Source organism: Lipomyces chichibuensis, assembly GCF_038497645.1.
Source record: "Lipomyces chichibuensis strain CBS 12929 unplaced genomic scaffold V1513scaffold_17, whole genome shotgun sequence".
Classification (NCBI taxonomy): Eukaryota; Fungi; Ascomycota; class Lipomycetes; order Lipomycetales; family Lipomycetaceae; genus Lipomyces; species Lipomyces chichibuensis.
The window spans coordinates 207296-227983 of NW_027117469.1; the positions used below are offsets into that span (position 1 = coordinate 207296).

Sequence of the window (20688 nt, forward strand, 5' to 3'; positions counted from 1 at the left end):
ATTATGTAAAATTTTGACGACAGTTTACGTATTGGTTGCAGCAAGGACAAAGTGTATACTTATTGTGTATTGTTTGTTTTGGGTGACAGTATTATATATGCGAGTGGATCGGCTAGCTATGAGATTTTGTGTATATGAACATTTGTTTTTAATTGCATACATTTTTATTGCATCCAACGAACTTCTCTATCCAGTATTTGCATTGAAGATTTAAGATAACGCCGTAAATTTTTAAAATTCTAATAAAGTCGAGTGTATCCCATAGCAGGAAAAAAAAAAAGGAAAACCTATTACTCCATATGCTGCGCCAATGGCGTCAACCCGATCAACTCCTCTTCTCTAACCCGACCCTGCACTTCGTCATTGCCGTCCTCGTCGGACCGTTTTGTGAATCCACGCAGTATTCGGGCGTTATCCCGGCTATACACCCAACAACTCTGAAAATAAAACACACCACACACAACCATTGTGTAAATAATATACAAAACCGTACCTGGAGGTCGCACCGCAAGTCGAATATCGTTTTTGGCAAGAGCGGTGAATAACATACCCATCCCATGGCACGCGGCTGAAGTGAGAAGGAGGAGGGGATACGTCGTGTCGAATGCAACGGTATTGCCTTCTTCCCAGTTTATCACCACCTGTGGCCAGAATCTCACGCAATCAAGCCAATCAGCTATACCTTTAAGTAGGTCTACTGCATCGATATAGAAGAGTCCCCAGAAGCCCATGCCCGTTGCTGGGTCGAACTTGAAGCTGGTTGCAAGGACGAATGCCGTGGTTGCCGCTGTAAAGGTTGTCGCACTGACAATTTTCGCGATTGTGGAGAAGCGGAGGCGCAGTTGCGAGATGGCTCGAGTGAATTCCGGTAGAAGGATGAGAATGAGTGTCAGAAGAGTTGAGAGGGCATGCGGTAATCCTGACAATATCCCGACTTTGTTGATATCCGGTGCGCGATAGTGTCGTGCTGCGTACTGTCGATCAAGCGAAGTTGTGGGGAATATGTACGCAAATATATATATGATTCTGTACAAACAGCTTTGTAGAGAGAGAATAATATAGTCTACTGAAATGCCTCGTAAATCCACGGCGCTATGCCAACGGCGTTGTGCTTGTCGAATGTGCTGATAGAGTATATATGGAGCAATTATCTCCAATATATAAGCCCCCGAAATCCACACATTCGCGCAGAAACCAAGCACCGTTTCAAACATTGTGAGCGAGTGCGATGGATAATGCCCATCGAGATTGCTCGCTATTTGAAGGACATTGCGATGATGATGTCGAGTAGTTGCCTAACATGTGGACGTTTCATTTTGTTGTCGAGATAACTAACAGTCGGAAGCAGCCGGAGCACACCCTAACTGCACTATGACGTTACCATCATATTACTCAGTCTTATTTACATCTTTTCGCTCTGTATGTTGCAAAATAATTGCAACAGAAATGGTAGTTGTAATTTTTTACTCTTATTTTTCTATCTAAAATTACAAAAATTAACCCATTCCGTTATTATGATTCACCTACAAAAAAGATTGACCAGTACCCTAAACATTCCCAAAATAAAATGAAATTTTAATGATCATTAAATGCAAAAGAGCGGTAAAAGTCGTTAATCATGCACATCACGTCTTGAATGAGTGAGGAAACCAGTGACAAACGTAATAGTCACAGTAGATTGAAGCCGAACCACAACGACAAGTCCATTTTCAAAGACCATGTAGATTGATCACAGAAGACAATCCCAGACGACGCGGAAATATTTAAACCTTTGGCAATCCACTCAAGGACGCCTTTTTACTCTCAATCCACTGCGGATCGACGAGTTTCTCTCGCGCTTCCCATAGGAACTTGTAACTAGTCTTTATAGTACCATCGCTGACGCCCGCGCGCTCGGCGATCTTGCTCGCGGATCTGCCTTCTCCAAACAAACCCGCCGCCATGTAGATAGTCGCAGCGGCGATAGAAATCGGCGATCGCCCTGCAAGAATACCTTCCTTCGCGGCACGACGGGCAATGTACTGCGCGCCGCTGGCTACTTGGGTAGAAAGGCCGAGATGCGAGCAGAAACGATTAAGCAAATCTTCAGCGTTGGTACCAACGGCTTGATATTCCCGATCACCTTGACCTGCCGCATTAGTCGGTGTGCCGAGCTCCAGGAGAATACCATCGATGATTTTGAAGACCTGTAAATGTAAGTAAAGTTATAGCAAATAGATAGAAAGAACTAAAAAAACAATACAGAAGTGAACAGATGAAAGAAATCTCTATTCAATCGCATTTTTTTTTCCTTTTATCATTTTCTATCCATTTCTTATCTATTTGCTATTTCCCCACAGAAATTTCTTTCGTCTGTCTAAAAGAAATACCATGCTAAGCATGTTTACCTTATTCAGGGACCTACTTACTTTTCCAATTTCCTTTTTCGGAACACTCGTCAAAAGACAAATCTCCTTAAACGTGCGACCGACGCCAGACTGCCTACACGCAATAAAAATGGCCGCGGCTTCAATGCTTTCCTGCGATTTTCCCTTCAACTTGCGATTATCTTTCACTTTTTTATAAATATCCTTCGCTGTATCCTGGACAACCCTTGGCAAGGAATACCGCTCACACATTTGCGAGATCTTTGCATATGCTGCTTGAAGCTCGTTATCCTTCTTATCATGCACAGCCTTATTCTGTGCGCGGTTTAGTTCCCGGCCGACGTTGCTGCCTGGGGCGCCGTAGGAGATCATGGTGTCCAGTTGATTTCCATCAAGGAGCGGATTCAACGCTTCTCCTACACGGGAAGGGTCATCATTTCCCTGATCGTCATTCGCGAACGTACGCCACTCGGATCGTGTATCAATAATCCTATCGCCCAACACCAATCCTAAACACAACCATTAGTTGCCACCCGGAATTTTGAGGAAAATCATGGTAATCTTACCGCATGACCCACAAACCATATCACCATCACTGAAATTTTCGACCAAATTAGGCGGTATTTCCTTGCAATCCGGACAAATAAGATGGACATTCAAATTCCTCTGAAATGCAGACTGCACATTCACGCTCGACGCCGGTTGCGAAAACGCAGTACTGGTGGCGATTGGCAAGGCAGTTGATGCAAACGCCATCGTGACTTGAATCGTGCAGAATACGAATTTGAAGTGTTCCACCCCACTGATTCAGAGAGCAAACGAAAGAAACCGTCAAAAAGGTCAGAAAATGATATCAGCAAGGAATTCACAGATATGGAAAAAACGAGAGTGGAGAAGGTGGCGGAAACTGATCTGCTAGCTGACGGTCATAGATATGGCTCACAAGGACGAAAACCATAACCCTTGTCACGTGCGCATTTGTCATTGCTCCGGTCACTTCTGACTCAGCCAAAGTCAGGGAGAACACCCTATCCCATGGTCCACGTTGATTCGTCGGCTGCCGAATTTTCATCGTAGAGCTCGGGTCGTCCGCCAAATTCAGCAAACACGACCACTCAATTGACCCCAACGTAACCGTATACCGCGACTTTATTTGCCGTTTGTCCACTCGCTGTCTTACATAAACGAAATGTTGGCTCAATCGATTCGGCTTGTTTCGGTAAGTTTGCGTTTCTGAGTAACACGATGTGATAAAATATGGACGGAATTACCGGATTGTAAGCAACCGATGTGGGGGATGTGCGGTAGAGATTAGGATTGATTGAATGGATACATTTTGAGGGGAAATCTTGCCATCAATTGCATTGATATGATACTAACTCCGAATTTCTTGTAGCGTGCGTCAGCTCCCGTTCTCCGACGACGATTCGGTACTTCTATGCCACGACGAGGTGCTCACTCTCATCCGTTTGCTGATCTCAAGAATTCCATACTAACTGACGTTAGACATCATCCAGGACCTCTACCTCAAGGAATTGAAGAGCTACAAGGCTCCCCCAGTCAAAGCAACTGACTCCGTCGGCCAAGTTAAGCCCTGGGTCGCCCCCTCAGCACCTACTCCACCCATCGTTGAGGCATCTGCTCCAGCTGATCTATCCGAGTACGAATCACAGATTGTCGAAGTCGAGGGTGTTGCTACTACCGCCGCTGAGGAGGAATCTGATGTCGAGGATTGGTTCGTCGTTGAGCCGCTTCAGACTGAGCACCATTAGAGGGAATATAAAGGGGATAGAGAATATGATTATGGTGGGAAATATTAGGTTGAACTTTGCTATGTTATCAGTGCTTTGTACAGGTTTGGACGTGGTTTATAGTCACTAATATATAGGCATTACTTTGTCTTAACAACAAACATGACCAGTACGACTTTTGGAGTGCACGATATATCTGTTCCGGAAGGACTTAATTGGGATTGTAATAACAAAAAACGGTACCTGCTGATTCAAATGCGGTTGTAACTGTTGCGAGCTTGCCATTAATGTTGACAAAGCGATGCAATCGGCATCACTTGCTCCACTATCGCATGCTTTGCGTGTACAAGAAACCAAACGCACAGTTACAATTTCGGAACACCAATGGGCACAAGATATCGACAATATTCAATTCTGGTTAATTGTCGCCAATCTGTATGTATACAATTCAAGCCAAACACCCCTTCGACATTAGCATCTACTGTAGCGTTCCAAATAAAGCAATGCCCATACTAAACAATAGCCCAGACCATTGACAAAAAAACAAACTGTATCATAGAAACGCCATACCTAAAACAAAGAACTACACTCTTGGAAATTTATACAACAAATGTGACAAACCCGAGTCCAATATATAAGTCAGCCATATAATGCATTAGCCACTCTTACTTTGCTGGACGTTTAGAATCCTTGGAGATCGCCGTGGCAGTAGTTATAGGAGTTGATGATGCCCCTGAGGTGACATATTGCAGCCGCTAACACGCACATATGGAAGATCTGGTGTGACGATCCGAAGATGTCGAAATCTGATATATGTTAGCGAATGTGAATAACCGGAATATATGAATCCACTTACGACCAGGTTTCCAGCGCTCAGGTATCCGGGCAGCATAGATGGCGGCGCCTCCAATGTATAAGGCACCTTCGGTTATCATGTACTGCAGTTGAGTCCGGCGATATAGTTCAGAATATCCAAGCTTGACACCGCCGAATGTGATTGGAATGATTCCGCTCAGGCCAAAGATGACAAACATTAGGGCTCGGAATGGACGCCACGTTGGGGACGCGAACTCCTTTCGCAGAGTGAGGATTGTGCATATTGCTCCAAGACCGCAAACAAGACCAAAAAAGATGGGCATGTAATGTGGTATAGAGTGCAAGCCGTAATAGATCGTAGGCACGAATGATCCGACGATGAGGAATATGATGCCTAGGTAGTCGAGCTGATTTCCAAATTTTGCAACAGATTCAGAGTGGCAGTTTAAGCAATGGTAAGTGGAAGACATGCCGAGACAGAGAACAGCGCCGACAAAGAAGATGACGAAAACGACAAAGTCCTTGGCGGAAGTGGACGGGTACCGCGGAAGGAAGATGTCGAGGGTAATGGAGAGGATAGAGAGGAAGAAGACCGAGCCGATGAGGTGAGAATAGATATTGACGGACTCATTGTGCAGGTAGGCGAGAGACTGGACGCACTTCCAGAAAGAAAATGTTTCCTGGCGGTAGCCGGATGTGATGTAGTGGTTGTCGCGCCTCCATGCCGGCAGGTCGTCCCATATTACCGTCAGCAGCCGGCGGGCAGCCGAGGCGTGGGATAGCGAGAGCGTGCGGCAGATGTCAGCCGTGTCGGACGCGAGCTTGTTGAGGCTGTCATTGTCATCGGTGGCCTCGACCTCGAGATGCGAGTACTGGACCTGATCCTTGATGGCACAAATATCCCTGCCTGAAATTGACGTCATAACTGTTGTGGCCGCCGACTGAGTAGACACAGACACCCTGCGGTGGCCAGACGAGGAGCCAGACGAGGACATAGATGCGGAAGAAGAGACTGCGGACGATGGCGGGACGGTGCAAGCGGTGGTGAGGGCAGACGCATCAGTGATCATCTTGATCACTGTTGATGATGGGCCCGGCCTATCCGCACTATGATATATGCAAGAGTTCCGTTGTTAAGGATTGCCAAACAAACGTGGGACGAATCGCAGTCAGTCAAATCGGAGAATAAAAGAGGAGGTCGGCGGTGTTATAAGATGAATGGTGGAGTTGGAGGTGGTAGTGGTGATAATGATGACAAGCCGAGGAAATTGCGCGTGTTGTTGTGTCATAACAGTCCACCCAAAAGTTGGGAACTAACTAATCGTTGCCCATTTCATCCACCACCCAAAATTTCCACAACCAACTAAACTACATCTACTCCAAGCTACGGCCAATCGGGATCGAGTAACTAAGCATTTTGCGCCCGGCATGTGAATAATTGGTTCTTGTCGAGCTCATATGTTTTAGGTATTTTTGTATAGCACTTATGAATCCAACGAACCGCCGTTGTTACGAACACGCATTCGTGACTTCCTTGCATTATTTGCATCGGGCTCTTCCGGCCGACAACCCGGCGCGGCTCAGCTTAACCCGCGATTTAAGTACTAAACGTTTTGGCTTGAATTACGATAATATATGGCGCTCTCTTTAAGTCCCCGTACAATTGCTAGACTGCTGAGATCCTTGTAGAAAATACTATAAATTTTTTTTAACTCAATCAATCTGCACTAGGTAATAGGACATCCAAGAGAAATAGTAACCAACCCCCAGGCTCACAAGGATTATTAAAGTCGCGGGCGTATTAAACGCAGTTTTACTTGGGCTAGGGCTACTAAATTCCGAGAGCTGCCGTTTCCTTGCCCCAACAGCGCATGTGCCCAATAGTTAGCCTCGGTTCCTCTTATTCTGGGGTCTTAGTTTTGAGTACAAACCCCTTCAGTTTCTTGTATCATAGACCCTGACGGACCAGTCGAAGTGACCAAGGCCTAGAGTCACCTTATTACGGTTTAGTTACGTATGACCCCATCTCCCGGCTCATATATAGCTTCTAACCATGCCCGCCGAGTTCATGCCGGCATGGGTTATCGGCGATCTGGACGAAGACTCTGATTTCAAAGACGACTACGGTCTCGTCTCGCGCGGAAACGATACGCGTTTGCAGCATGACCCTGATGTGCAGCAACGCTACTTCGCGCTCCTCCAACGCAAATATCTCGCGGTTTGTGCAAACTCACCCGGTGTGGACGCCTTACGTCGCACATTCCAGACCTTAACAATCAGGACAGAACATGCTGCCGAGCATGACGACGAAACGGACGAAGACGCCGCGCGGAGAATGGCACTGGATCATGTTGTCCTTGGATTACGCAAACTACGTGAGGCTGTGATCGCGTCAGGCCCACCGACTCTCTTTGCAAAGAAAGTGCTGCTCTTTTCAGTCAGAGTCACGGTTCTTCTGGGTCATTACCAGTCGTATCTGCCAGCGATGAAGCGCCTACTTGACGACGTGCATCCCGTCATTCCGCTGTCTGTGGCCGAGCGCTATGAAATCGGCGGACTATACGTGCTTCATTTAGTACACTTCTCCAACGATATGACCGCCGCATACGACGCTATGCAGCACTATGATCTTTTCAACGACCTTGCGCTACGACAAGTACTACGTGCGTGGGCGGACGTTGATTACGTGCTCTGGCGCCGCAGATATGATGCAGAACCTGACTCTGGACGACGTAGAATCATGGCGTTCGGCGATCGGATGATGGCAATTGAGACATTGAAACGACTTGGTACAGCGTATTTCTTTATGCAGAAGGACGAAATTGAGAAATTTACTGGTCGGCAGTGGACGGACTGTGTGGAGAAGCTCGGCTGTGGCTGGAGACTGGAAGAGACAGGCCGGGTCGTCATGCGTGAGCGAAAACATAGGCTACCAGCCAAGTCAACGTGATGGTGGCTGCGTATATTTAAAGGAATTCAGTAATCATTGCTCTGGCGTTACGGAGTTTAAAACAGTGGAATCATGGACAATACATACTAACTGACTAGTTGTCTAAATGTATTATAGAATAGAGCAACATAATGAAACATTAAGAGAGATTATCAAATGACACCATAAAGACCCAATGTAAATATTCTGTACAATCGTCTCAATCGTCGTTCTCGTTTGACGTTTACTTCTTGCCGGACCTGGATCACGACGTTAGCCAAGCATCTACACAATCCGTATGACAAAACACACGCACTTCTTAATACCGCCCGTAACCAGAGGTCCGCCCTTGGACGCCTTCGCAGCCATGTCCTTCCGAGCAGCAGCCTCAGCTTTCTTTTTGTCCAGGAAGGCTTTATCTTCGTCGTCGAATTCCTTGCGCTCTTTCTTGGGCGCCTTTAATGCTAATTTCAATGTTAGATATTTGATGAGTACGGAATTCGGAGTATACGAGAATTCGACATACGCTTGGCCTTGCCTCCTTGTCGTCCGGACATTTTTGTGATAGTGATCAGTAATTGAATGATAGATGTTAAAAAAGTAAAATCGACGGGAGAGACATTTTGTCGAACTGAATATTGTCCGCACCACTTACGCCATATTGGCTGCTTTAAGTGACACTTGAAGTTCAACTACACAGTTTTCAACGCCACCGTCTCACCAGACACTCATGCGTGAACATCAATTTCTCTCCGAAATTCAAGCTCACCAAATATCCAAGATTTTGTACGACCCCAAGCTCTGCCATCGTCAAAACGCGAAGCATACGCGTCTCAGGCTTGCTTCCTAGTGGTATTTCGGTTAGTTTTATATTACATCTACGAATATTTATCCCGTCTTGTACGATATTTACTCATCGCATGACTCCAGTACCTAATTCCTTCGCCACACGTCCGCTGTCCTTATCAGCATCAACGCCACTGTCGGGATCGGCTGGTGCGAAGAGAGAAGATGATGGGAGGGTGAAGGATAGGAAATCGCATGTGCCACCGTCTTTTGGGAGACTTTCTTCTGCGGATAGAGTTGTTGACCATTATCATAATAGTTCTGCGCTGGCGGCGAGCATGTTTGATTCGTCGATGGAGCATCGGCGCCATCCGGACCACCGCGAGCGCGAGCGTGATCGTGAAAATACTCGCGATCGTGACCGGCATAGAGAAAGAGACAGAGGTAGAGACAGGGATGGTGACCGAGATCATCGAGATCGATATTATGGACGTTCTGATTCGCGTGATGATCGACATCGCTCTGATTCGCGCCACCACGACCGCGACACGGATCAACCTCGTCGACACCATTCACATCGAAGTGGCGATCGATCCACTGGTCGCCATTCCCACGTCGATAAGTATCCCCGCGATCACTCGCATCGCAAATCTCGTCCAGAATCCCCACGCGATGAGCATGGTCAACCGTCCCCTCGCCGTACCGAATTCTCGATACCAGAATCACCGGGTGAGGAGAAGGCAGAGGTGTTCGTGACCACACCGAGTAAGCGACCATTACTACTTGGGAAAGCAGAGGAGAAGAATAAGAAGGCGAAAATGGGGATCACGATCAAACTTTCGCGGAATGCTCTTGATGCTGCTACACTGCCGACGACTCCCGTAGTCACGTCGACCCAAGATTCGGCAGCTGCAACGCCAGTGTGGAAAGACTCGTCGACCATGCAAGGCGAAGTCGAACAGACAATACAGAGTGATCTTTCTGAGGGCGAGATCGTTGAATATTCGCATAGTGGAGAAGTCGATACGGCGCCAATTAAACGTTCACCTGATCCTCATCGAGATACCCCTGGCCCTACCGAACAGCGTTCATTATCTCGTGAGGCTAGTCCGGCTGGAATGCAAAGATCACTAGAACCTACTCCCGAACTTGAGGATTTCGCTCTCGAAGTTTCTGATATAAGAGGCAAGAGAGAAGAAGGTGTGGCGCAGGCCGAACCTTCCGCAGCAGACTATGACCCTATGTTCGATCGTCAAGATGAAGCCAAGCGCCACGAAATCCAGCTCGAGGCAGTTTGTCAGAACGCAGAACTGCAACAACAACAACAACCACCCGAGCAAGAAGACGAAGTAGACGACATGTTCGCGGATGTTGACGACGACATGTTCGCTGATCCAGCACCTGTGCCCAAAGCCCGCCCGATTAACGGCGCGATTCCGGTATTGCAGAAATCCACAAAAGCTCACGACGACGCTAATCTGACGTCGAACTGGGACGACGAGGAGGGTTACTATCGGGTGATTATTGGGGAAATGCTTGATGACGGGCGTTACCATATCCAGGCTAATCTTGGCAAAGGAATGTTTTCTTCCGTCGTTAAGGCTTTTGATAGTGTCGAGAAGCGAGATGTTGCGATTAAGATTATTCGAAATAATGAGATTATGTATGTCATTTGCATTATCATTGCGATGTAGGTTGAATTATCTGACTGACGACGGAGCAGGTACAAAGCTGGTATGAAGGAAATGGGCATTGTGAAGAAATTGAATTTGTCGGACCCGGATGATAAGAAGCATCTGATTAGACTACTCCGAAGTTTCGAGTTCAGAGGTCATCTCTGTCTAGTTTTTGAAGGCTTGAGGTAATTGTTTGTTGACTGATGTTGCCGCGCTTCAAGTATACTAATATCTTCAAAGTAAAAATCTGCGGGAAGTATTAAAACGATTTGGTCGCGACGCGGGGATAAATATCACGGCCATCCGTGCGTATGCTCAACAAATTTTCCTCGCATTGCTCCATCTCCGTCGCACCAACGTTCTGCACGCGGATCTGAAGCCTGATAACATTCTCGTGAACGAGGGCCGAAATATGCTAAAGGTGTGTGATTTAGGGTCCGCATCTGATGTGTCTGAGAACGCCATCACGCCCTATCTTGCGTCGAGGTTTTATCGTGCACCGGAATTGAGTACGTGTTAATTCGCTATTGTGTTAAAAAGGGGGGGGAGTAGGCTAACAGCAAGCAGTTCTTGGACTGCAGTATGATTTCGCGGTAGATATGTGGTCGATAGGATGCACTCTATTCGAGCTTTATACCGGCAGGATTCTCTTCCCGGGTTCCAACAACAACCAAATGCTTAAAATTATTATGCAAAGCCGTGGCAAAATCCCGCATAAACTCCTCCGCAAGGGACTCTTTACGCCTTCGCATTTTGATGAACAGCTAAACTTTTTGTCACGCGAGACGGACACGCTGACGGGCAAACCAGTGGTCAAGGGTATGTCGTTTAGCGGACGCATTGAGCGGGATTTGAAAAGTCGGGTTTTAGAATATGCACGAGGGGAGGATAAAGGTGTGGTTGGAGCGTTTGTAGATTTGTTGGACAAGTGCCTGAATTTGAATCCGGAGAAGCGGATCACGCCTGCCGAAGCATTGCGGCATCCGTTTATTCGTGGCAGCTAGTGGGCGAAAAGGCGAATTTGAGAGCACGGAGTAAGTAAATGTATGATAGAAATGGCGTGTTGGGTTGCTTTGTAGTGGGGGGGAGGGGGTCGGAGTGATGGGTTTTGTACGTGTATATCTGTAAAAATATGTGTATGAGGACGTGACTGCTAGACTTGCTGTGTACATAGATTTATTCTTAATCAGTATTTGATGTCAAACATCAGCTGTTGGTAAGAGAGAATAGGTTTGAGTCGACTTCAGTTTCTCGACAAGTGTGTTGATGCCTCATCAAAAAGGTTGCTGGCGAGCATAAGCGTGCGGCTCTAATTGACTCTTCCAAAGCAGGTGGTATAACCAATTAGGTATAGCTAGTGATGTTTGACATTCAATAATAATAAAACTAGAAAGTTATCGACAGGATTGAATATATAGTTAAAATACCTAATTATTGACAGATTTCTTTAAAGCGATCAAACAAGCTAATGAAAAAAATTGCGCAAATCTGTAATTAAACCCAATCCAAGTTCTTGCAATTTGAGCAAAGTCTCTAACTCATTATTATAATGAATTTGCAACGCAACGCATTGAGAACAATTCAATTAATTTGGGTAGAATGAGAATTGACTCTGTGTGAAAATTCAGTTACAAAGATAAGTTTGAATTTTAGAAGTTGTAACTGAACAATGACGGGCCTATGACTTCCTAAAAGGGAGTAGTTCATGCACTGGAGGGTTAGGCTTTATTTAGACTAGTTTGATTTTAGATCAGGTGCAGCAGGTTTGTCTATATAAAGGAACAAAAAGGACACTAGCGCATTCCAATGGTAGGAATTAAAATGCACTCATAAAGTAAATATAGAAATTGGCGGCTAGCAGTAACAAACATCGGTCACGCTCAAAATTCTTCAGACTATTTGGTAGATTCTGTTCCAAATTATTCTATATAACAGATATTATGGCCATTCTCGTATTCGGCCTTTTCCTCGGGGTATCACCTGAGTACAAATGATGAGAGAACTAAAATGCGAGAATAACTTCGCTGCCCGGTTTCGTAATCCGAAACGACACTAACGCAACGCTAATGCATTATTTGACATGGCAGTGGTATTTTTAATTAGCCGATTAAGGACATGCCATTCACACGCTAACTACTTTGGGCCGCAAGCAGCATATCTTACCACGCGGCTGTCTGTGCGTAAAACACTTTTCCCGACACGGGCTAGCGCCGGATGTGGCAGACCGACTCCGAGGAATATCCCTAACCCTGCCTTAATTGGCTGATCAGCCCCTGGGCCGTGGCCGGACTGGTCACCGATCGATCAGCTTCTTCAGATGGTGAAGGACGATCATGAGCAACCCAACAACTACTTTTACTTCTGAGAAAACAATGAGCATCAACCCCGTGGCCTATTATTGTATATGTGCACCAATCAATGAGAACATGGAATTGTGGGTATTGCACATACAAATTGCCCAATGGCTGCTGGGTTAGGGTAGTAGGCGAAATAAGGTACCGCCGTTAAAAGTGTGCTTGGGCCGTATGTTTTGAAGAACTGTAGTTGACCAGATTCTGCTGTGCCTCCGACGATATATTTCTTCATTCATTCATTCATTCCTTTTCACTCCTCCACAGCACCACACAACTTCACCACTTCTTCTCGGCCCTGACATCTCGCACACCGCCCGCCGCCACTACTACTACTACTAACCGCCTGCCGAATGCTGTCACGCTCGCTGCCCCTGATGGCCTCAGCAGGTGCTCCTTTGCGTCCTGCGCCTGCAGCGCCTGCGAATGTTGTGCCTCTCGCTGCACCTCCGCAGTCACCGACACCGGCAAGGTGCGCGCTCCCTGCTGACCCTGAGGCAGACGCGTCGCTACTCTACATGATAGCTGCGGCTGCTGGCAGCGCTACTCAACTACTAGACTCCTCTCTCTCTCCACTATCGCTGTACTCCACCGGCTCAACTTCTTCCTCGAGATCTTCTTCAAGATCTCCATCCCCGTGTCCCCCACCACCATCCGCAGGCGACGCCGTGGCTCCGGAACCCGTCCACCACGACACAATACGTCGCACCACCACCAACCGCATGGCCTCAACCAGTCAAGTTAATAGTATCCCGGCTGTGGCAACTACTCCGGCTACCGACAACCACTTGCTGCGGTCTCGCAGCTCGCCGACGCTGTCTGTGACTTCGAGTGCTTCCTCACTGCTCAGCTCTCGCGCGTCCTCGCTCTTTTTCAAGTCCTCGGCTGCCTCGACTCTATCGTCCGCCTCTTCCTCACCACCTTCTTCGTCATCGTCCTCCGTCCTGAACTTCTGGGCAACCTCAGCCAAGTCAACTCCCATTTCCGGCCCAACTGCCAGACGAAAGGCTGTCGACAAGAGACTCCAGAGCTTCTGGAGTGAAGAGTTCCGCGTCCTCGAGTCGGACTTCCAAAAGTATGTCATTCATTTTTTTGATACCACACTAGCTAATAAGCCGCAGATTTACAACTAGACAGGCAGTGCACAAAGCTAATGTTCTCCGTGTTGGTATATTGCCTTTCCTTCGCAATCACACCGGCGAGGAAACGTCGCGAACAGCGTCCGTCAGCGAACTTGACAGACGTGTCTACATACTGCACAAGTGGTGGACCGCTCTCATCGCCGGTCTCCGAGAGCGAGTGCCACATGCCGTGGCAGCGCAAGATCGAGCAGCATACTACGAAACGATATTCGGCATTCTTGCGCGTGAGGAATGGAGACTCATCACGAGCAGGTCAGCTGTCGCAATGTACCAAGATGCATTAGTCGACACGCTAAAATTAGCTCTCAGCAGGCTCTTGATGAAGCCGGTTGCTGTAAATATCGCAGTGTTTGCTGGTGCTGTGCTCGCGCATGCATTTTTCTACGTTCCAGGCGTTGCAGGGTCGATCTTGTACTTATTACGGGCACGGAAAGTGGAGATATCCCGGGTGAGAAAACAATGTGGCTTTACTGCTCGACAGTTGCGGTCAATATTGCAACCAGCTTCAACCGTCCTACCACAACACTTGTCGCCTTACATTGGGGCCACGAGCGAAATATTCGATCGCCAACCAGATGTGCCGGCCGCGATCATGGACGAGATATACGGTCCTTGGGTGCACCACTGGTGGGGTGCAGCACAAGACAGTGACGTGTTTGCCTCATTCGTCAAGCACTATTACTCCATCATGTCTGACTTCGTCGGGCCCGTTGCCACTGTCTGCGAATGTACTCCCGACGAGGCTCTTCTCGCCGCACCAGGAATATTTTATATTCACGCAATCATTCTACGCCTGTTCGACTCCCTTGTGCACCGTGACCGTGCATTCGCGGAGGCTCAGGCTCAGACTGTCAACGAAGTCAATCTCAGCTCAGCAACACTTGGCACTGCTTCATCAGTGTCAACGCGCCAGTTGTCCCGAATGAGAATATTGATCGCCATCAAAGAGATCTTAGAATCCAATAACGCGACATGCGCGTCGTATGCCTCGACTTACGCACGTTTCTTTGAGTCATCAATTATGCACGCAGCTGCCAAACGTACGGCCGTCTATGACGCCGACGCTTGTGTAGCATTGTGCGACCTTTCGGAAGCGGTATTGTTTGTATTAGCCGGAAGCACGCGGAAGGAAGAGCTCAATTGGCCATTTTGGCTTGACGTGTGCAAACGTATGCTCACATCCGAAAGTTCCATGACCGAAGTCCGCACCATGGCATTTTTGTATGCGTTTTGGGATCAATTGGCCTGTGCAGAGGAATATGGCGTGGTCGACTGGGTGCTTTCGGATGAAATGTGGAACAAGTTTTTCTGCCATTGGGCCCCGCTTGTGAGAGCATATTATATGCGGCTCTTGTGTTGGCGGGTGATAAGGCGGTCATCTCCTAAATGGGAAGAGGCGCTGGCGCGATTACGCGAGCGATTAAATGGCGCCTTTGCTGGTGTCCAGAAGGCAGTGGCGGAAGGCAATGCTATTAGCTGCGTACCGTGTTCTCCTGTTCCGTGCCGGCGATTGGGAATTGTGCAATGTTCGGGCCAAGATACTCCCGCGCATCAATTCTTTCTCGCTTCCATGTCGTCGCGGCCACATACCGGAGTTGGAACGAGCGTGAATCGATATGACGTACATGACGAAGATATGTTTATTGTCTCGTCTTCGTCATCGGCTGCGTCGAGTCCGGGCGCGAGCCCGACGTCGCTTAATAGTGATTATTTCACCAATGGCAAGTCGCTGGGAAATATGCTGCGCCGTCTGAAATCGTTCAGAAATTCGTTCGTCGCAACAAGTCCTCCCACAAGCCCAGAAAATGAACCGCCAATGTTGTCACCGGAATCGTCACCGAGAGAGATGCGACGACGGCCATCCGTATCAACCGTCTCGTCGCTATCTACAAGTCCATCAGCACCTACGACATATACCATGTCGTCAACGCCAGGTTCACCCATGCAGGACAGGCGACGGTCAGAAAAGTCGTACTGCTTCACTTTGCAGCCTGCCGAACAGCACCGACAGACTGCGGTTAAACCCCGCGGATCGTCGTTAGCAACACCACTTATCCCTATTCCACGCACACCTTTCGTACGCCCCGCCATCCCCTTGTCTCCACACAAATCGTTTCAACAATCCGACGCGCCTTCACAAGTTTCAACAGCAAACGCAACGTACGCCGGTCGCGCATTATCGGAATGGAACTCAACAGTCCGACAATTCGAGAGGTTTGTCGAAATGCGACGGACCCGTGACGGAGTCGAGGAACCTGATTTTGGCACGCCGAGCGTACTGGGCGAGTCGTTTTAATTTCTTATTTCATTAATGTAATATACTTTTATTGCACTGTATTTATTTACTGTGAATTGGTTTTGGATAGGGAGTTTTATTGGATGGATCTAGACCGACATTTTCTATGTGGCGATCTCTGGATGGGTTTTAGAATTTGGTTATGGGAACTTTCGTCGATTGTGGTTAGCGTAGATAACATTTGACGTTGTATTATAGTTATAATTGAGAGATAATAGTTTACATACCAGCAAAACGAGTTGTTCATTTGATGCGATCGATCCAGAGCGCAGAAGAGGCAAGTGATATCGGAGCGTTAGGTCCGGAAATAAGATTTACAGATGCAAACTTTGTTGGCTGTGAACACCGCGCTCCTTTAAATAATAAGCAATCATATTTTGTTGGTGACTGACTAGGGTTATGCAACTCGAAGGAACCGAGCCAAGGAGCCGGAGCCTCATCGATTATTACTATAGTGAGTGGCTGGCGGCTCTTGCATTACAGGCTTTGGGAACTGGAGCATCTCCTGGAAGCTCATTCTTGTGTAGATAACGAAGTAGAATTGCACCATCTTCAACTTACGCTGTCTGCAGGCGCACTTTTTACTACTTCAAGGCCGTTGAGAATGCATGTTTACTGTGGGCTCAGAGACCAAGATGACTTTGCAAGATTTATATTTTGGTGCGCTTCGTCGAGAAGTCGTTTGTTGGACTTTGTAATGCGACCAATTTTTGCTATAGCTCGTGCTATCTTGGATCTGAGCAGTCTACCTCTACATGTGACCATCTGATTGAACCGGAAAGGTCGGTAGGATGATAGGATCGAATGGTGCACAAATATTTGGCAATCCGGCAGTGGAAATCGACAACCAGACTTTGAATCGGGCAACACAGACTGGCGGCAGCGGTTTTTATCCTCCATGTTTCTACACGGCTGATATCTTTGGCCGAATATGCCGCTATATAACTCGTCCTGCAAGTGACAAAGCCTATATACGAATTTGACATTGAAGGGCCCATGATGCTAGTAACAATGTAAAAGCCCCTCGTAATTCCCACCCACTCCTTACAAAGAAGTTTCATTACCCCAAGGAAATTCCTTTGGCGAGCCACTTCCATACACCTGAATAATAGACACTATGGGTCACTGCCTAATAGTGGAACATAAATGTCACTTCACTAAAACGTCCATTAAGTCCGGCGGCTGACCTGAGCCGTTGCTGGTGCGGCGATTGTTTAAACTTTAGAGGATTTTGCTTAGTCCATTTCTGGCGACTACATAGTTCGATATCAGATATCAGCAAGACTTGACAGTATTTTCGATAGTGGGAGTAGGCCAATGAGTCCGTATTCCTGCAAACTGTCATTTCTTAGCCACTGACTTCACAGTATAGAAATTAGTTAATCGCAAAAAACCGAGCAAAGGCGTTTCAATATCACACTCCCAAAGCGCCAAAATAGACAACCTCTAATGCTGTAATATTTATTGCTTTACGGTAGTATCTTCACAACATTGCTACACTTGTGTTTATAGGTTAATCAATGTCTGAGCGATGGTTTGAGCATGTCATCCGAAATAGTGTAATGGTTAGCACGGTCCGCTCTCACCGGGCAAATCGGGGTTCAATTCCCCGTTTCGGAGTTTTTTTTTTTTTTTTAGTTGAATGCTTGGGCAGACTTGGGGTAAGGGCTTTCGTATAAAGTTATGAAATCTATCCTCCTGTCTTTTTATATACCGTAACACAACGATGCCAATTACGCTAGATATTCCTGCTCTTCGAAATGAGTTAGAAATTTTACACTTGATTGTACATCGGAATAAGAATCAGCATCGACAAGCAAAGTGGTGGAAGTATGTCAGCATTGTGCATCGGAATTTGAAGAATTTGGTGTCCATCCCGCAAGAGCGGCATAAAAATGAGGCAAAATTTGAGAAGCCTGTTGTGAGGGTTAGTAGAGGGGAGAAAAAGAGTAGAAAAATCGAGAGCAACGAGGCGAATAAGGAAGCGATGGAGAGGGGTGAAATGAAGAATGTGGCCGTACCACTGCCGAAGGAAAAGAAAGCCTTAGTATTTACTCGGACGGACGGAATTGAGGCGACAGGATTAATAAGAGTCGATCTTTCGCTGCAGGATCTCAAGCCGATTCGGTTCAATCACGTTGAGAGGGCAGAGTACTTGGTTTACAGAGTCATTCCGAAGGCGTTTAATGCTTTTCATAGGCTAATTGCGCACGGGCAATATGTTACTCTCGGCTTAGTGCTTTTGGCTACTGTGGCAAGGATTTGGAGTATCCTAAGACAGGACGCGAGAGTTTTTAAGCCGAGTACGAAGAATTTACCTGTTACTGATAATACCACGACAATCCGTGAGAACGATGATTTTGGACAGGTTGTTAGGAGGCGCGCGGATAAGGACCTTGATATGATTGCCCAGTTTGCAAGGATTCGGGACGATGAAGAGGAAATAAATATGGTGCAGGATAGTGATAGTGATGTTAGTGTTGAAAGTGGGCTTCAGATTTATGATGAAGACGTGACGGAAGACGAAACTCAGACGGAGAAGCCAACTACATCATTGCTGGGGACAGAAACGGTTAAGAGGAAAAAGAACGAGGTGGACAACGATTTGGATGGCTTGAAGTTTTTCGGTTGACTGTCTTATTGCATTTATCGGATTATGGCATACCATTTCAGTATATGTACTGCATCTATTGCCAAAAAATATGAACACATATGCAGACCCAAAAAGAAACAAACGACATGTATATCCTAATACGTGTACAATAGAAGATCGCAGAACACCTGAAGAAGCCGACACAAAAATAATACATGACATTAATCGTAAATATTCACTTCTAGTAAACCACTTAGTCCACTTTCTCCTGCTCTTCCTGTGCTTTCTTGAAGAACGGGTTTGTGTATCCGTTTCCAGTGTGCTTCTCGTTGGGATCATACCAGTCAGCAAACGGATACGACGGGCGCGTACGTAGAGGATCGTCTGCCTGGATAATGCCAAGATCAATTTGCCGCTGGATTAGCCGATCTAGATATGGAATCAAGTGTTGGTCACATTTCTCAAAACCCTTGTATTTCAGAATCTTTTCGGGGCCTTCCAAAACAACTTTCTTGAGCATGGATGGGACAAATGGCTCGTCCTTCATTTCCTCGATTGAGTAGAATATCGGATGGTTGGAGAAGATAATCGCCTGAGACTTTGGTAGTCGTCGGAGTGTTTGACGGCACACACGAACATTGTATTTCAAGTAGCTGGTATCGTCGGGAACTTTCTCGCCGGGTCCCAGGGCGTAAATGCCATTACATAGCAACTCGTGATCCCAGCAGATAAACCAACTCGCACGTTCAACTGGGTCGGCTGGCTTCATTCGTGCAAACCATCGTTCCATGGATACCTTGAGCTTTTCTTCGTAGTAGGGGACTTCGTGATGGATGACATCAAGGTGCTGGCCCATTTTATTCTGAACCCCGAAGAAGCCGCCGGGTGCCGGGACAACAGCGGCGACAAGATAATGTCGGCCATCTTCGCGCTTCTTTACGATATAGAAATCTTCCTTTGTGAGTCTATCACGTGTTAGTCGTAAAAACTGGAACTGCCGCAAATCTGACATACCGAGCAAGATAATGCAGTGGCGGCTCCTTAAACGGCTTTCGCAGATCCAGCTTCTCGCCGGTTACTTGGTTATCGAGGCCGATATCCGTTTTGACGAACAGCTTGGGATATCGCATGGTGAGATGGTTGACCACGGTCTCTAGGAGCTCTTCAACTGCATCTTCGCCATCAGGAAGACAGTCGCAGTATTCTTTGCCTGTTTTCCGGATGATATTCATCTTCTCATTGACATATCGTCTGCAAACACGTTAGGAACTTTCGTAATGACTAGAATTGGTGTATGTTCATCAGGTACATACTCATACCACTTATCCATGTCGAGCCAGTGGTTGATATCGAGCTTGAAGATGCTCATGGTCTGGTGATACGGCCATCGGAACGGACGCCATGGACGGTCATCATAGCTTTTGAGCTTCTCGGGCGTCAGGTTCTCAAGCGGAGTCGGTTCAGGGGGCAATTCAAGGCCGGCATCTTTGTCACTTGCTACTGGTTTGCTGCCAGTCAGAGATGTGCGCTTTTTGACGAGGTAGGAGTATACCAGCCAGATCAAGACGGCGATGACCGGCACAAGGTGCAGTCTAAAAAATGGTGTTGGATCAATCATTACTGCTGTGTCGATGACAGCACAGTAGGAGCGAGGGTCGTGACTTTTAAGCCGTGAGCACAGTATGGTCGAGGTGGAATAGTTCAGCTGATTAGGCAAGCGGCTCCGGGCACGGTAATAGTCTAATTCGCTAACTTGTGCTGCAGTCCACAAGTTCGAGGAGCTCGCCAACGCTAACTTCCGTTCTTTTTACGGTGCTGCTTCGCAGGACGGTAAACGGGTCCGTTGACTCAAGCCCAGTGGAGGGCTTGTGGAGTATCGGCCTTCGTAAATCTTCGGGACATCCAAGGACAGTTTCTTATCGACGCCAAGCCGTCAGGTACGAGTTTTCCACGCAGCAGACTTTCGTATCTGTGTGCCCTTA

The 20688-nt window shown here is 47.1% G+C and overlaps 10 protein-coding genes and 1 non-coding gene across 11 annotated transcripts; 6 read left to right on the top strand and 5 right to left on the bottom strand.

The window, feature by feature from the left end:
• Positions 1–130: 130 nt before the first annotated feature.
• On the bottom strand, positions 131–1393 carry V1513DRAFT_445489 (uncharacterized protein). The gene has a single exon (XM_066898112.1). The coding sequence runs from the start codon at positions 1212–1214 to the stop codon at positions 291–293; it is 924 nt and encodes a 307-aa protein (XP_066753401.1). The 5' UTR covers positions 1215–1393; the 3' UTR covers positions 131–290.
• A 54-nt stretch (positions 1394–1447) lies between these two features.
• Positions 1448–3320, bottom strand: V1513DRAFT_485088 (cyclin-like protein). Its single transcript, XM_066900462.1, has 3 exons — positions 2933–3320; positions 2409–2875; positions 1448–2186 (listed from the first exon to the last, which is right to left on the bottom strand). The coding sequence occupies exons 1-3, from the start codon at positions 3120–3122 to the stop codon at positions 1764–1766; spliced, it is 1080 nt and encodes a 359-aa protein (XP_066753402.1). The 5' UTR covers positions 3123–3320; the 3' UTR covers positions 1448–1763.
• A 49-nt stretch (positions 3321–3369) lies between these two features.
• On the top strand, positions 3370–4521 carry V1513DRAFT_445493 (ATP synthase complex subunit H-domain-containing protein). Its single transcript, XM_066898113.1, has 3 exons — positions 3370–3585; positions 3763–3817; positions 3873–4521. Exons 1-3 carry the CDS (start codon positions 3556–3558, stop codon positions 4136–4138), a joined length of 351 nt encoding a protein of 116 aa, XP_066753403.1. The 5' UTR covers positions 3370–3555; the 3' UTR covers positions 4139–4521.
• A 174-nt stretch (positions 4522–4695) lies between these two features.
• On the bottom strand, positions 4696–6360 carry V1513DRAFT_76367 (hemolysin-III related-domain-containing protein). The gene is made up of 2 exons (XM_066900607.1): positions 4974–6360; positions 4696–4923 (listed from the first exon to the last, which is right to left on the bottom strand). The coding sequence occupies exons 1-2, from the start codon at positions 6001–6003 to the stop codon at positions 4799–4801; spliced, it is 1155 nt and encodes a 384-aa protein (XP_066753404.1). The 5' UTR covers positions 6004–6360; the 3' UTR covers positions 4696–4798.
• Positions 6361–6900: 540 nt separating this feature from the next.
• V1513DRAFT_445498 (uncharacterized protein) lies at positions 6901–8044 on the top strand. The gene has a single exon (XM_066898114.1). The coding sequence runs from the start codon at positions 6987–6989 to the stop codon at positions 7881–7883; it is 897 nt and encodes a 298-aa protein (XP_066753405.1). The 5' UTR covers positions 6901–6986; the 3' UTR covers positions 7884–8044.
• Positions 7970–8528, bottom strand: V1513DRAFT_445499 (translation machinery associated TMA7). The gene is made up of 3 exons (XM_066898115.1): positions 8389–8528; positions 8179–8326; positions 7970–8122 (listed from the first exon to the last, which is right to left on the bottom strand). The coding sequence occupies exons 1-3, from the start codon at positions 8417–8419 to the stop codon at positions 8107–8109; spliced, it is 195 nt and encodes a 64-aa protein (XP_066753406.1). The 5' UTR covers positions 8420–8528; the 3' UTR covers positions 7970–8106.
• Positions 8529–9766: 1238 nt separating this feature from the next.
• V1513DRAFT_379906 (kinase-like domain-containing protein) lies at positions 9767–11328 on the top strand (the record flags this gene model as incomplete). Its single annotated transcript, XM_066895027.1, has 4 exons — positions 9767–10311; positions 10372–10509; positions 10565–10833; positions 10892–11328. The coding sequence occupies 4 exons, from the start codon at positions 9767–9769 to the stop codon at positions 11326–11328; spliced, it is 1389 nt and encodes a 462-aa protein (XP_066753407.1).
• Positions 11329–12627: 1299 nt separating this feature from the next.
• Positions 12628–16344, top strand: V1513DRAFT_445512 (uncharacterized protein). Its single transcript, XM_066898116.1, has 2 exons — positions 12628–13750; positions 13797–16344. Exons 1-2 carry the CDS (start codon positions 13029–13031, stop codon positions 16111–16113), a joined length of 3039 nt encoding a protein of 1012 aa, XP_066753408.1. The 5' UTR covers positions 12628–13028; the 3' UTR covers positions 16114–16344.
• Positions 16345–17661: 1317 nt separating this feature from the next.
• Positions 17662–17733, top strand: V1513DRAFT_t56. The gene has a single exon. It is a non-coding gene; the product is annotated as a tRNA-Glu (tRNA).
• Positions 17734–17826: 93 nt separating this feature from the next.
• Positions 17827–19040, top strand: V1513DRAFT_445513 (uncharacterized protein). Its single transcript, XM_066898117.1, has one exon. The coding sequence runs from the start codon at positions 17840–17842 to the stop codon at positions 18743–18745; it is 906 nt and encodes a 301-aa protein (XP_066753409.1). The 5' UTR covers positions 17827–17839; the 3' UTR covers positions 18746–19040.
• V1513DRAFT_445515 (uncharacterized protein) lies at positions 18740–20602 on the bottom strand. The gene is made up of 3 exons (XM_066898118.1): positions 20020–20602; positions 19721–19957; positions 18740–19671 (listed from the first exon to the last, which is right to left on the bottom strand). Exons 1-3 carry the CDS (start codon positions 20322–20324, stop codon positions 18960–18962), a joined length of 1254 nt encoding a protein of 417 aa, XP_066753410.1. The 5' UTR covers positions 20325–20602; the 3' UTR covers positions 18740–18959.
• Between the last annotated feature and the right edge of the window lie 86 nt (positions 20603–20688).